The sequence below is a fragment of the Hetaerina americana genome, unplaced genomic scaffold, assembly GCF_022747635.1.
Source record: "Hetaerina americana unplaced genomic scaffold, ioHetAmer1.1.p SCAF_11, whole genome shotgun sequence".
NCBI classification, from domain to species: Eukaryota; Metazoa; Arthropoda; class Insecta; order Odonata; family Calopterygidae; genus Hetaerina; species Hetaerina americana.
Genome location: NW_027286181.1, coordinates 21026795 through 21041711, shown reverse-complemented (window position 1 = coordinate 21041711; position 14917 = coordinate 21026795). Strand labels below are relative to the sequence as shown.

Sequence of the window (14917 nt, the reverse complement as noted above, 5' to 3'; positions counted from 1 at the left end):
GGCCGACAAAGCTGTAGACCCTGGCAAAAAGCTAAACTATGTTTGGACTGACTTCCATGATACCAATGGCACTCAAAGTGATGAAGATACTTCTTATCAGGATCTCAGCAGCACTCGGGCTACCAGAGAGCAAATAAAATTCGAATCCTACCATTTGCAATGATGTTAAACCTATCAAAGTGGACTTAGCTCTATTTCAGGTAGTGATATGATGTCTCCCTAAGTGAAACTAATACAATTTTAAAGAATATGTCATAGGGGAAAATATCATTGTTCTGTGAATAATCTTTAAGGCATCTGTTATAGTGTCAAATGGAAAAAAGTTTTGTATAGTTCGCCATTGTGAAAGAAGTATTAAAAACATGCATGTATAACGCATTGATCATGTAATGACTATTTCTATTGGCATTATATTTTTTGGGATCTAAACTGCAAATTTGAGCTAACCAAAACTGCAATTTGAGGATTGTTCACATTTGTTTCTTAAAAAAAATTATGTTTTAATTATTTTTTGGATAGTTTCAATGGTTTTTATCAACCTTTATTTCAGGATAAAATTTAATTAATTTATTCTTAAGGCTTCCACGACGTCAGTTCATTAAAGGTTCCATGCTGTTTCCGGGAATTTTCAATGTCAATTTCCAAAGTCAACTTAAATGACAGAAATTCCCCGGAGCAGCATGGAACCTTCAAAATTTTATTAATTTGTCTGTTATTATTTGGAGCAATCATAATAGCGAGTAACTGATACATGTGTGGCAGATTAGGGATGATGTTTCTAATCCTGGGGTTTTCTTCTCCTACTCTGCGTGCTGGTGCTGATTAATCAGAAGGTAAAGCCTCTCAATCTTGGCACATTTAGCGGTAGTAGTAGACCACAGGTCAGAAGTAGGTTGTAGTTAGACCCTGAAACTGATTATACGAGGGTGGTCCCAGAAGTACCCGGCCTTACCTAGATATGGTGGTATTTGTTTGAAAAATATCACTGTATTGACAGTAGGCAATCTATGTAGCATATGTTTCAAGTTTGAACATGACACGTTGTTTAGTATTTGTTTGGCAGCCATCAATAGTGAATTTTTTCAGTGTATTTGTGAAAATGGAGAAAATTGGTCATCATTATGTGATACAATACTTTTGCTTGAAATGCCTCAGCCCCACCAATACAAAAGCTGAACTATATTCTACTCTGGGTGAGTCTGCTCCTTCGTTTACAACAGTAAAATATGGGGTAGCAGAGTTAAAACGAGGGTGTATCAGCTGTCAAAAAGAGCATAGCATTGCTCAACTAAATGAGAAGACGACTCCAGAAACCGTGAAGAAAATCCAGGAAGGGATATTGGATTATCATCGACTGAGAGTGCACGAGCTAGCAGACATAGTAGGCATTTCAAAAAGTGCGGTACATTGCATATTAACTGAAAATTTGGACATGAGAAAGCTGTGTGCAAGATGGATGCCACGTTTGCTCACACTAGAGCAGAACCAGTTTCGTGAAGATGTTCGAATTGAGTGTTTAGAAAAGTTTCACAGCGGCAAAGCAGAATTTTTGCACCGTTTCATAACCATGGATAAAACATGGGTCCATTACTTCACACCCGTCGCAAAAGACCAATCAAAACAATGATTCAAATGGGGGAACCGGCTCCAAAGAAGGCGAAGACCGTTTCAGCTGCAGGCAAGGTCATGGCGTTGGTTTTTTCATTTCATGTGCGTGGGATAATTTTCATTGACTATCTTGAAAAAGGAAAAACTATCAATGGTGAGCATTTTGCAAACCTATTTCTATGTTTGAGCGAAGAAATCAAGCAAAAGTGGCCGCATTTGGCTAAGGAGAAAGTGTTGTTTCATCAAGACTATGCACCAGCTCACAAATCCATTATTTCAATGGACAAAATTCAGAATTAAAGTTTGAATTACTTCCTCATGCACCCTATTCACCAGATTTAGCCTCCTCGGATTATTTTCTGTTCACAATCTTGAAAAAAATGGCTCGGTAGTCAAAGATTTTCCAACCTTGAAGAATTGATGTCGGCAGTTAATGGCTATTTTGAGGAGAAATACAGTTCTTGTTATAAAAAGGGTATCGAACTAATTGAACATTGCTGGGAAAAGTGTATAGAGCTGAAAGGAGATTATGCTGAAAAATAAATACATTTTTTTGCCAAAATGTTTTTGTTTTCTTTGTTAGGTTGGGTACTTCTGGGATTACCCTCGTACATAAAGCTGTGGGCTTCTAAGGCACTTGGCACAGTAAGGCACTGCCTAACATTGGCTTCATGGTAATATTTATCAAGTTGAAATATAGTTCCTCTTCTTTATCACCTCAAATATGGATTCTCTGCATATTCTTCACAATGTCTGGTATGTCTCTTTCTCCTTCCTCCTTTCTCATAATACCTCACATTTTCAAATCCATCACTATTTTCAATATCTCAATGTATCCTCCATCCACTTTTCCTGCCCTCTTCAAATTTCGCCAAGCAACCTTAACCTCACCTCTCACTTTATCGACATTGAGTACTTCATTTCTTCTTCTCTATCATCTGCATTTTCTCCATTTTTCTCCAAAACCATATCTCAAAAGCATCTAGATATATTCTCATCATCTTCCCTGGTACTATAGTTTTTATGCTGCTATGATTCATATTAAATAGTCTTTCCTATGTTTTTTACACCCTTGCATAGTATTCTTGTGGTCAATATCCTCCTTTTTGCAAGTTGATTCCAAACTGTGTGTGGACTCCGTGCATTTTCATCAAAAGGTCTTTCCATTGAGGGAATTGGCTAAACCTGCTCTAATTATTGCCCTCCTACTTTGACTCGTTGATTAGCCTTCTTATTTCATTTAGGGTTCACATTAATTTTGTTTTTTTCGTGTATCTAAAGATTTTTGTCTTCAGGCCATTCCTGCACTTTTCCAAATCCCAAATGTCGTCATTGCACTGCACTAAAACTCCCTCCGTAAAAATTACCACTGTTAAAGGTTATTTATCTGGATTATGGAATTTTTTATGCGAGCTTTTTTGCATTTGAAATAACATTGGCATACCCTTTTTTCAGCCTCCTTTGAAGACAAGAGGAAGGAGAACTTTGAGAAGGGGCAGGCAGAACTTGAAAGGCGAAGGAAGGCCCTCCTGGAGATTCAAAGAAAGGAACACGAGGAGCGGGAGAGGAAGGAGAGGGAAGAGCAAGAGAAGAGGGAGAGAATAAGGTGAAAGCACTGTCTCTACTATCATTCTCAAATATCTTGGAGGCTGAGTTGGCTGGCCCAAGATATTTTGGGGGTTGAAAAGATAGCCCGGTACTCTGCAGGGACTGACTAGGATGCAGTAGGCAGAATCTATCATCTCAAAAATTTAGTCTCTGCCGGAATTATGTTGCATTCACTTTGCAAATCTACCCTGTTATGATGCCAAACTTCCATTGCCTTTGTTTTCTTAATTTTTCCCTTTTGCTTATCTTACATTTTATCCTTTTTTCCCCGTCAACGTGCTTCATCTACTTTTATTTGTTTCCCTTTCTCCCTTGTTTTTCTATTTTGCCTCTCTTTCCTGCATTCCTGCTGCCACCACCATCATTGTTCATTTTATCCTTGCAAAGATATTTCTTCAAGGGCTTGTAAAGGATCTTAGAGCATTTTATATGGAGAAAGTTGTAAAAGGCAGTGGATATTTGTACCGATTGGTGTCATATTAAACAGGTTATTCTAAGGAATATGATCACATTATTTTTTATGATAACGGTTTAAGAGGGAAAAGTTATAACTTTAGTTTTTGAAATGTTTATTTGGAAAATCACCAATGCAACTTCTTTGGTCATCCACATATCTATGAAGATCTGTGTTAATTACTAACAATAGATAAGTCCTTGCCAGGAAAAGAAGTCGCTATTATTTTGTGACCATGTCATCTGCATGACAACTGTAGGTAATTCTTCATTTGACTGATGGGATTTTTTTTTCTTGTGAAATTTCCATGGAATGATACCAAGGATGTAATCAAATGATAGCCTTCACCATCTTGCATATCCAACATAGTGTGCATGACAACATAAGAGTTGGAGCTATCAATATTTGAGGTATGCTCCCACCTCTCAGCAGGGAGCTATCAGAAAGGGATATTATGAAAATATAGCAAAATATGAAAATAGCATTATATATCATTTTGACCATTCAAATTTTATTTGTGTTGAATTCATGGAATACAAATTATTTTCAAATTTTCCTCTCAATATATTTTGAAAATAGAAACTTTTCATGAAAGGTCAAGCTTAAAACCAAAACACTATGATAAATTAATATATTTGGCTGCCATTCATAAATGTGACTGATATTTTCAATGAAGTATATGTATTTTTATCTAAGTTCCTATGAACAAATAATGCCAAAGAGCAAATATCTTATCATGGTGACCAAATTACTGCCCTGTTAACAAATTCTTAGTCCATTTTTTCGACTAGGTGCTCCTATCTTTCATGCAAAGTAAATGTTGTTTTAGCATCTCTCTCGCCAATTCTTGCTTGATATTACTCCATCCTTGTCTTGATGTTATTGTTTTAGGCAAGAGCAGGAGCGCAGAAGACAGGCCGAGTTTGAGAAGCAGCTGCAAAGACAGAGAGAGCAGGAAGAGCAGAGGGAGGAGGAGCGCAAGAGGGCACAGGAGCAAAGAGAAGCTGCCCGAAGGTAGGGGTGAACTCCTCCTTTGGAATGTCTTTGCTTGTAAAGTCAAAAATGTCCGCCAATGTTTTTCTAATGAGGAAAACTAGTTTAGTTGGCGACAAAGTTACCTTACACACGGGTGAATGTCACTAGGCTGTTTAGAACTAAAACTTGCAGTATTTTGTCCATGGTGGTGTTAGGTAGAAGGCCAGATTAGCCAGCCTTGTTACAAATATAAACACAGACATTACTCATGTATCTAACATTTAATTTCTTCCGATTCCTCATGTTAGCTCAACTAATAAACTCTGCAGACTCATACACTGTAGCATTCAATAGACAATGCCGTACATACATATAATAAATACATTTGGCATTAGTAGACGTTCATTACTCTCCTTCAGTATAATTAAAACTTGAGATTATCATAAAATCTCATGTGCAAAAACTTTGTCTCTGGATACTTTCACATTAATGAAATAATAGTGCAAAAAAGCATTTTAAGTTTTAAAACCTAATAAACAAATAGGAGAATATAGTTCCACGAATATTTTAATGAACAATGTATTGAAGATGTTTCAAAGAATTTTGCCAGGGTTGGCAAACTGTTGACTTACCCTGCAAAGAATTTTGATTTGCTCTTGGGTATTGTGTATGTCATTGTATTTAATTTTTAGCAAAGGTATGATGCAATTTATAACTTAATTCATACAGCATTAAAATATAGTATCTTACCATTTTGCTATGAATAAAATATAAATTCTTAATTTTATGCCAAGTAGTGTAGGAATAATAAAATAGATGACATTTTTGAACCATATTTATTGATGTTTTGAGTCAGCAAGTTTTTCAGCCAATTAATAAATAGAAATTATTGATTTCAATGCATGTACTCAATGAATGTGTACCATAATTACTGCTAGTGGAACAGTTATCTCTGCAATGTTCAATCGATATGGTAACTACATTTTGTAAAGCATCTCCATCCTCAAAATGTTCACAAAAGTATATTTTTTAATGGTTTGTGTAAAAATAGAATTTTTTAAAGTGAAATGCCAAAAAATCATAATTGATATGGCCAAATTTGCTGTTGTCATGAAAAATCTTTTTATGTTTATTATGTGTATTAAGTTTATGTAAGAATTTGAATGATTGTTCTAGCAAATTTTGTTTCTGTGATCTATCAAATGCCAAACAAATCAAGGATATGAGAAATGTATTGATTTTAGTGCATTTTCATGACAAATGGTAAAATATTGACATCACATTTCTAATAAATCTAAATTTAATAATATAATTTTCTGTGAAATCAGTGAATGGGATAGTTTTATTTTTTCCATTATTCATTAATCTACGATGACTTTATTGATCAATGGCTTACTGAACGAGATTGAGAGAGATGAGTTTCATCATTTTGTTAGGAAATCAGCAGTTTGCTGAGAAATTCTTGCTCTCAGTTTGATGAAATTATTGATTTGTTTTTTTTGTGTGTGTTTCAGGGAAATGGAGAGGCAGAGGCAGCTTGAATGGGAAAATCAACGATCTCAAGAGCTTCAGTCGCAGAGACAAAAGGAACAGGAGAAAGTACTGCAGTTGAAGGCTAAGAACCAAAACCTAACCATTGAACTTTCTCAGTTGGTGAGTCAAGCATTATCATTGGTTTTACCGTATTGCTCCAATTACTAATATTTACTCAGCAGATCAAATTATATATTTAAAAAATATATATATACTGAAGAAATTTTTCTGGTCAGTGTTGGAATTTGTTGGTGAACGTTAAAGAAATATTTTCTGTAATTGTAGCATATAAGATGCACCTTCATTTCAGTTGGGCAGCCAAGAAAAAGTTTTAACAGTGCACATGAAAGCACGACACCACACCAACTTAAGTTAAAATTCCTCTTAGTTCTTACATTACAGAAGATCTGAATAGATGGTGTGTTGTGATCAGTTGTGATTAAATACAATCAAGTGTCCATTATTAAGATAGAAAGAAAGACTCGTACTTTTCCACAGATTTTATTATTATTATTTATGTATTATTATTATTGTGGAAAAGTATGAGTCTTTCTTTCTATCTTAATAATGGATATTAATTACTTCCACGAAGTGAAGCCTGAAACAATAGAATACAATCAAGTGTGTTCGATTATTCACTTTCACCTCTTTCGACACCGGAGAAGCTAGCAACACGATATTCACCTCACATAATTTAAATTGAGCTTAACAATAAAAATCCCAACTGCAACATTCTTCAATTGAATAAAAATTATTATTTAAAAGTGAAAATAATGGATAGATAGATAGAGGTCTTTATTTGGGCCAAATTGAGATCAAATGGTCCCTTCTTCCATTTAACCCATGGAGTCAGAATAGGTAATACCGTCAGGGGTAAAAATGACATAAAGTATTGAACGTTAACCTATGCAGTTCGAACCTTCACCTACAAGTTTTGTATAAAAAGTATCAGAAAAAATTTTCCTGGCATGTCGATACGTCACAGCGCACTTGCACCGGGCTGGCTCAGTGGTGGGGGGTCTGACCTTCAACAAGCGCCAATCTCCTCTGAGCGTTCGTTCAGGCTAGATTGTGTTTTTTGTGGGCCCCAGTCAAGTGACTTGGTGCAAGTGCAAAATGCAGTGAACAATTGAACTGTGGTACACCATGAAATATTGTGTTGGACTTGGGAAATTGGGTCTGGAGATGTTGGGCATGTTTCACCAAGATGAAAGCTTGTCACAAAGTACAGTTTTTAAGTGGCGTAAGCTCATCAAAAATAGCCTAGAGAGTGTGGAGGATGAGCCCCATGCTGGATGATCGTCGACGTCAAGAACCAACGCCAATGTGCAACTTGTGCATGAAGTGCTGAATTCATACAATTGGTTAAGTGTGGGCATAATCGCAGATTGTATTGGCGCATTGATGACATTACACCCCATTATTATTGAAAATTTGGCAAGGTTCAGCACTAAAATTGTCTTGAAGGTTTTGACGGGTAACCAAAAGCAGAGTCAAGTGTCTGCTTGCAAAGACCTTCTGCAATGTGTCGAAGACCTTCTGCAACCCCCTTATTGTCTCAACTTGGCATCGGCAGACTATTTCGTTTTCTTAAAAGGGAAATCCTCCGTTAAAAGACACCACCATGGGACTCCTTTAAGTGGTGTTAAAGAAGCTTACACTCATTACATTAAGGACTTTCCGGAATCCACCTATCAGGGAACTTTCGAGTCGTGGAAAACCTGCTGGCAAAAGTGTGTCGGTGCTCAAGGGATGTACTTTGAATAATTTTGAGGCATTGAAGCAATATCTGAAATAATTCTATTTAGAAACTTTTCCCAATACTGTTTGTACAAACCTTGTATAAGCCGTGGATGATATTTTATCCTTAATTTTGAAAAAAAGGTTTATCTTATGTGGCATCAAATATGGTAATTATATTAATGGATGGTGACCTTAAACCCGACGCTACCCATGCCTCATGCAAGATGTAGTTGTACTTGCCAAATATTCCATATTGATCATATTGTGCAATGTAAGGTGAGAGCATTTGAATCAGTCTGATCTTTTGTTACGTCGTCAGAGTGTTCTGATGTATCCTTATAATACAGGGTCCTAATAAATCCCCTTGGGTCATAAGTAAGTGTCCAGTAGCCACAAAAGCTCAGGAGGTGGTTTTCAAAGAGATTTTTGGCTTTTTCTTGGCTTGAATGATTTGTGATAATGCTAGAAATGTATTCCTAATCCTGTTGTGCTCTGGTAGAAAGTAATATTCTAGAGGTAGGTTTAACTGTAACCAACAGTTTTAAAATGTCATTTTTTTCATGAACGATAAGCGATCATATTCATTAGAAAAGTAATTTTAAATTTAAATTAAATTAAACTTAAATAATGTTGTGAATTCAAGGATATTTTTAGCCCAGTTATTGCAATAGTTTGAATTTCATACAATTCTTCTTTAAATTTTATTAGACTGTGGATACCCTTTAATTTGAAAATGAACAACCGAAAATATCAGTTAATGCAAAACGAAGGATGTGCCCATTCTGGATACTATGTTTTTTTATGTATATTCATTCATTGAAGACACAGTTAACTTGAAAAATGGATGACATAAAAAACTGGTTTGACTCCTCTTGAAATCTATCCTTACAATTTTTTTCAGTTTAGCTGAAAAGATATTTTTTCTTTGAATTTCCCAATACATTTTTTTCTCAATGGCCAATGCTCTCGAGGCATACCCCAAAACCACCATTGAGATTTTATGTTAACTCATCAGTGGGGATTAACTTAAATGAAATATTTTTGTGAATGTTTTAATTATTGAAACCAATTAGGTGAGTTCACTGGTTTATATCGTTATTTCACTTTTATGTGACAAGTGTCTAGTCCTACCCAAATGACTCTTAAGTGAAAGAAAAATGTCAGCATGAAATTTGATGTATTCGATGCTTTCTGGCTCAACTTTGTGGAAGTTCATGTTAATTAAATGAAGAACACAATCTATTTTTCCACTGTTCTTCATTTTGGTGCTACTAGTTTCAACACCTAAGTGTCATCATCATGTATCTGATGTACGTGTACTTGATGATGACGCCTGATTGTATGACAATGATATGACGATCTGATTGTACCTGATGATGATGACCCCTAAGCGTTGAAACTAGTAGTACCAAAATAAAGAACGGTGGAAAAATATATTTTGTTCTTCATTTAATGAGCATGAAATTTGTTTAGCACAAAATTTGGTAAATACAAAGCATTTGGGTCGATTCCATAGCATTTTGTGATAGATGGTAGTAGTGTTGGTAGTTATTTGGAGAGGTGACCAACAGCTAAGGTCATCTGCACCATCAGGGATAAATGAGTTAAATTTGTTATGGGTGGGATGTTGGGGAATGTGAGAAGGGTAGTGAGAATCAGAATCGGCATTAGCCTACCCTTTACAAAAGGTGCCAATGGGTAGAGAGAGTTTAAGGTCCCATTCAATGTCCCATCATACTCCTCTTGAAGTGCTTTCCACATAGTACACCCTGCGAAGGGATTGGGATACCACTGAAAATCATGGTAGATGGTCTACACTGTACTTGAAAATAATATAGTTTTATATTTCTTTGGTCAAATGTTTTATAAGGTGAATGCAGTTAAGATATTTTTGCTGTAATTATTTTGAATTGTTCCTCCCGTTCTGCATTTTAAAATTTTGAACCATGAAATGAATTTGTCCTTGCATGGTTTTGATGTTCAATATTTTATTCTGTGACTGAAATGGGATGCTTTAGTGTCTTGTTGGTATGAAATAAAAACTTTAATATGAATTTTGTGTTTTTCATTCCTCAGAATGAAAAAGTTAAGGATCTCACCGGTCGCATCACTGAAACTCGAACTGGAGTGACTGGAGTCAAGAGCACAATAGACGGAATGAGGGCCACTAGGGACTCTAAGCTTCAGGAAGCTTCCATGCTTAAGGTAGGCTAGCTTGAAAATGAATCAATGTAAAACTGAATGCTAGTATTAATGAATGGTGAACTCAAAATGCAACTTGACTCATAGTAACTCATGGCACATATGCATGTTGTTCTCCGTAGGCAAGGCTTAAGGAGCAAAACCAGCGGCTTGTTGCATTGGCTGCTGAAAAAGTCCGATTGGAAGCTAAAAATAAAGCAAATCTTCAGTCTCAGGGAAATGGTGGTGATGTTATCCAGACATTCACTACTGATAAACAGATAACTTTGAAGCAACTTAGAGACAGACTGGATGATATGCAGAAAGAGGTGAGGCAGTTGAAACTCTTTGAGTCGAGTCTGTTTACCTTAATGTTTGGATGACTGTTGCCCTTCTATTTGTCTCTGCTTACTTGACAAAGATTTTTGCAAAAAACATTAATGGTAGTTAACTGACATGAAGATCATAGACTGAGGTATTCCAGTATCTTAAAATTGCTATATCAGAACAACATTGATATTCACTGAGAAGTTTATGTTCACAAATTGATTTTTTAAAGTTGGCTAAACTAGGCTTCTAAAAAAGGCTTTTGTAAAATAAACTAAAATTTGTAGGCATGAACATAAGAAGTTCTTCTTGTAGGTATATTCCATTAAGGTAGGCTTATTCCATTAAGTCATACCTCAATTTGAAAGTGGCTGCTTCATTATATTTTGTAACTGACCTCAGTAGTCAAGGAACCAAAAAATCAAATTCATCACATTTATTTTTTGCAAGCAAAATTTAATCTGTAGTGGTCATCCATCTCCATAAAATGGATCAATGTTGAAATTCATGAAATTTAATGGTCTCTAAATCACAATTGCTGTTTATATTTATTATGATAAAATGACAATTTCATCTACCTTCAAAAATATTTTTTAAATGTTTAAAAAAAATAGGTAAATGAAAATATTTGGTGACCCCTATTTTCAAAAATCAACCACCCATTTGAATTTTTCAAGAAATGTGCGTGAAAATCATTAGGATGTCTTGAAATGTTGGTTTTCTAGATTTCACATCTTGAAGATTTTAACTTTTTTGACAATTTTTTCTATTTCAGATCGATGGAAAAATGCAAGATATTGAAAACAACAACAGTCAGTTAAATGAATTGAAAGAACAGCTATCAAGCCTGGTGCAGGAGTGTGAAAATATTTACACTGTTTATGAAGAGAAAAGGAACAAGGTGGGTAGAAACATGAACGTTCTTGGATGTTGATAATTGATATTGGGTAGACAGGTTAAAATATCAAGTGGATATCATTCTGGTTGTGTGGGTGCATTGTGTTTAATATCATGGCAATGCTAAATGTTAGTACTGGTATAAATACGTAAATACTGAGAAGTACTTAGGATAGGCTAAGTGATGTTAGAGGAATCAGTTCTTCAAATTTAAATGTTTGCAACATTATTGCAAAAGTTATACCAATAGTATTCTGAATTCTAACCTTTTGATATGTTATCACAGGAAAAATTATGTATTTAACATGAAAAATCACAGTATTAACGTAGTTTTCTATCATTTGACTTAATTAATATGTTTCCAAGGATCTTGCCTGAATGAAAGGTTTGAAAGTTCATGCCTTTAGACTAAACTCAACTTTGTCACAAGAAGATCCTTTCCCCAAAAATGCTCTTTGCAATGTACTGCCTTAAATCTCTCAGCCCTCCAACCCTCATATCTCTTCTTCCCCTCCTCATTATCCTCATACAACCTTTGACCATAATGAGGGGTGTGCTAAGCAGAATTCCTTTTCCATAGTTTTGTATCTAGTGGGTGTGATTGAAAGAAGGAAGTTATGTTGCCGCACCCAATGAAATAAAATATAATGTCAATTGATCCTCCAGTATTTAATGATTAATAATGGTAATCAGGCACCATTTTATTCTTGCGAGGTTGTTTTATGTATCCATTTTTTTGGCTCTGTAACACAAGAAGATCCTTCCCTAAATACACCTAAAAAACGAGGTCCGTCCCAAAAGTAGTATGACTTACTTTTCCCAGGTAGATGGATGGAAAGGTGTCAGATTCTCAGGCTGGGTTTGAGGGAGGGTAGTCTCAGGAAAGACTGGATGCTGGTGGCAGTTGGCTCTCAGCCTTTATAGAGTGCGGATCGTTCATTTGTGAAACCTCTATAAGGTGACCTTGATACACTCTGTCATGAACCGGTTATTGGAACAGCACTACACCATAAAATTTTGTGTGAAACCGGGGAAAACTAGGAAAGAGATCCGAGATCCATGACATGCTCAAGGCAGCTTATGGTGATAATTCCATGGGTAGATCGTATGTTTTTGAGTGGCTCAAGTTGTTTCTGGAGGGTAGAGAAGATGCTGAAGATGCAAAGAGCAGCTTCTTGAGGATCTGCCAAGAGCTTCTCGAACGTGCCTCAGCCATCCTACAGCCTTAATATTGCCCCACCAAAATTCTTCCTCTTCTCCCACCTCTAATCCATGCTGAAAGGACGTCACCACAGCTTGTGGAGGCATTATAGCAGGCCGTGACAAGGGAGCTTAGCAGCATTCCTGGCATCGCCTTCCAAAAAACGTACGAGGCATGGAAAACCCACTGGCAGCAGTGTGTGGACTCGCAAGGGTGTTACTTTGAAGAGTTTTGAGTGAATTTATTAATTCTGACAATTCCTTTTTTTTTAACACTCTGCCCTAGTACTTTTGGGATAGACCTTGTATTCATATAAAAAATTAAATAAGCACTCATAGCGAATGTTTTAACTAATTATTTTTTACAGAGAGTGTAATTCATGCATATATTGAGATAAATTTTGTGCTTTGTCTTGCATGTAGGTTGTTAGCCTGAAAGGTGGAAGAGCAGGGGATTACTCAGCTTGGGGTGACTCTGGTTGGAATGCAGGTGGTGGTCAAGCTGATTCTTGGGGAGGTCAGGCAGACAATTGGCCAGCTGAGACAGCAGCTGTCCCGGAGGCTCCACCTGGATTTATACGCCATCGTGCTCTCTATGAATTTGTTGCTCGAAATGCTGACGAACTATCATTCCAACCTGGTGATATAATAATGGTGTGCATAAGTCACTTTCTTATGTGATTACTTTACCATTACTTGTCTTAAATTTAAAAAAAAATGGTTAATGTTTGTCTATAATCAATTCTATTTCTGAATGTATTTGGTGATTCAAATGAGTTCATTGGAGTAGTTAACCTGAATTTTTTTCTAAATCTTGTCACAGAAATGTCAATTATTCTATTTAGTGTTTATAACTGTGATATCCTGATTTAACATGTGCGGCTAATGCTTTATTTTCGGCAAATGTGTGCCTAATCTGAAGAATCAATGGGCTCTTAAAGTGTTCCCTATATAACTCTAAAAATTTAATTTATTTTCCAGAAGAATTTTTTACTCAAAATGCTTAAAAATTTAACTTCAAGGACCAGTTCTTTAAATGTTGTAGTTTTTAGTTTTTGAATGTTGAAGAAATGTCAGTTGTGTGAGGTGATTACCATGTATGCTCCTGTATAGGTCAAAACTTAATTACAAACTTTAAATTAAAAGAAATCAAGGGGCTAAATATTCATGAGGGAGACATTTATTGTAAGCTAAAGAAGATGTTATTTGAAATGCCGAGTTAAACTTCTACTAGATTGCATACCAAAATTCACTGCCATTTCCGCCATGTAATAATGACGTAACAGTTATGACTTTTAATACTGTGAAAATTCCTGCCATTACTTCTGCCTTCAGTAGATTGCAGTAGAGTGGTAAAAGCAAACAATTGTAGCAGTATCATTTGGGCCGTACTCGTGATGCTGGCGGTGAATTTCGGAACTCACTCAAAATTCAACTATTAATGATAATGGCCGATAATGTCAATTGATTAAAATAAACCCAATGAATATTGATTATTTGCTACATTTTAACTACCGTTGTGTGCTAAATTATAGTTCTTTTATTCCTTTTCATTTGAGAACATGCATTTAACAAAAGTTCGTAAGTTATAATTGAAATAAATGCACTGCTATTGTCTTAGCAGTACTTAAAAATTGCAAAAAATTAGGGAAAACTTATGCACAAGATATGTAAAAAAACAAATTTGAAGAAAAATTCAGGGGCTAACCAATACACCTGATCAAACCATACATGAGTATATATGGTAATGGTTGAAATGGTGAAATGTTAATTGTACTTCATATTATCTTCATACCTCATCTTTATATTAAGATTAGTTGATTAACATTTGTCATTGAAAACCACATATGTCCTTCAACAATTAGTAATTATGTGTGTATGTCAAAAACAGAATTATAGTGTGAAATTAATATGGAATTTTCCGATCCCTCCAATTCCTTTTCCACAGGTTCCTGAGAATCATAATGCAGAGCCTGGCTGGCTTGCAGGGGAACTTCGGGGCCACACGGGTTGGTTCCCTGAAAGTTATGTTGAAAGAATCGACCCAGTGGTCGGAAATGGAGATTTATCAAATGTATCTGCTGTTGCTGGGGATGGCCTTGGAATAGAATCCCTGCAAGTCAAGCGAACACTAGAGTGAGTACGACTTTTGGTGTATTATAGGAACCATTTTTACTCATATTCATCTCTCATGTTCTTCATGTGGAAATCATTGAGAAATTATTTACCCATGCTTGAGTATTGTGGGTATTATTTATCCTTTTAAAAATCCCTGGATATTAGATATTTTTATAAGTTATCTTTTTTTATTTAACCTGGTGGTAATTTACAAAACCTATATTGTTATTTTGCTTGTTATGTGAATTACTCAAGCGGTAAGCAAGGTTCTAC

General features: G+C 35.6%; 1 protein-coding gene across 4 annotated transcripts in view; it reads left to right on the top strand.

The window, feature by feature from the left end:
* Positions 1–14917, top strand: part of Dap160 (dynamin associated protein 160) — a 77335-nt gene that overhangs the window by 18132 nt on the left and 44286 nt on the right. For all 4 annotated transcript variants that reach the window (XM_071599489.1, XM_071599486.1, XM_071599488.1 and 1 more), the window contains exons 9-16: positions 3064–3214; positions 4562–4684; positions 6160–6298; positions 9998–10126; positions 10246–10431; positions 11205–11330; positions 12950–13180; positions 14475–14662. In XM_071599489.1, coding sequence (XP_071455590.1) covers positions 3064–3214; positions 4562–4684; positions 6160–6298; positions 9998–10126; positions 10246–10431; positions 11205–11330; positions 12950–13180; positions 14475–14662 — 1273 coding nt within the window. The remainder of the gene's footprint in view (positions 1–3063; positions 3215–4561; positions 4685–6159; positions 6299–9997; positions 10127–10245; positions 10432–11204; positions 11331–12949; positions 13181–14474; positions 14663–14917) is intronic.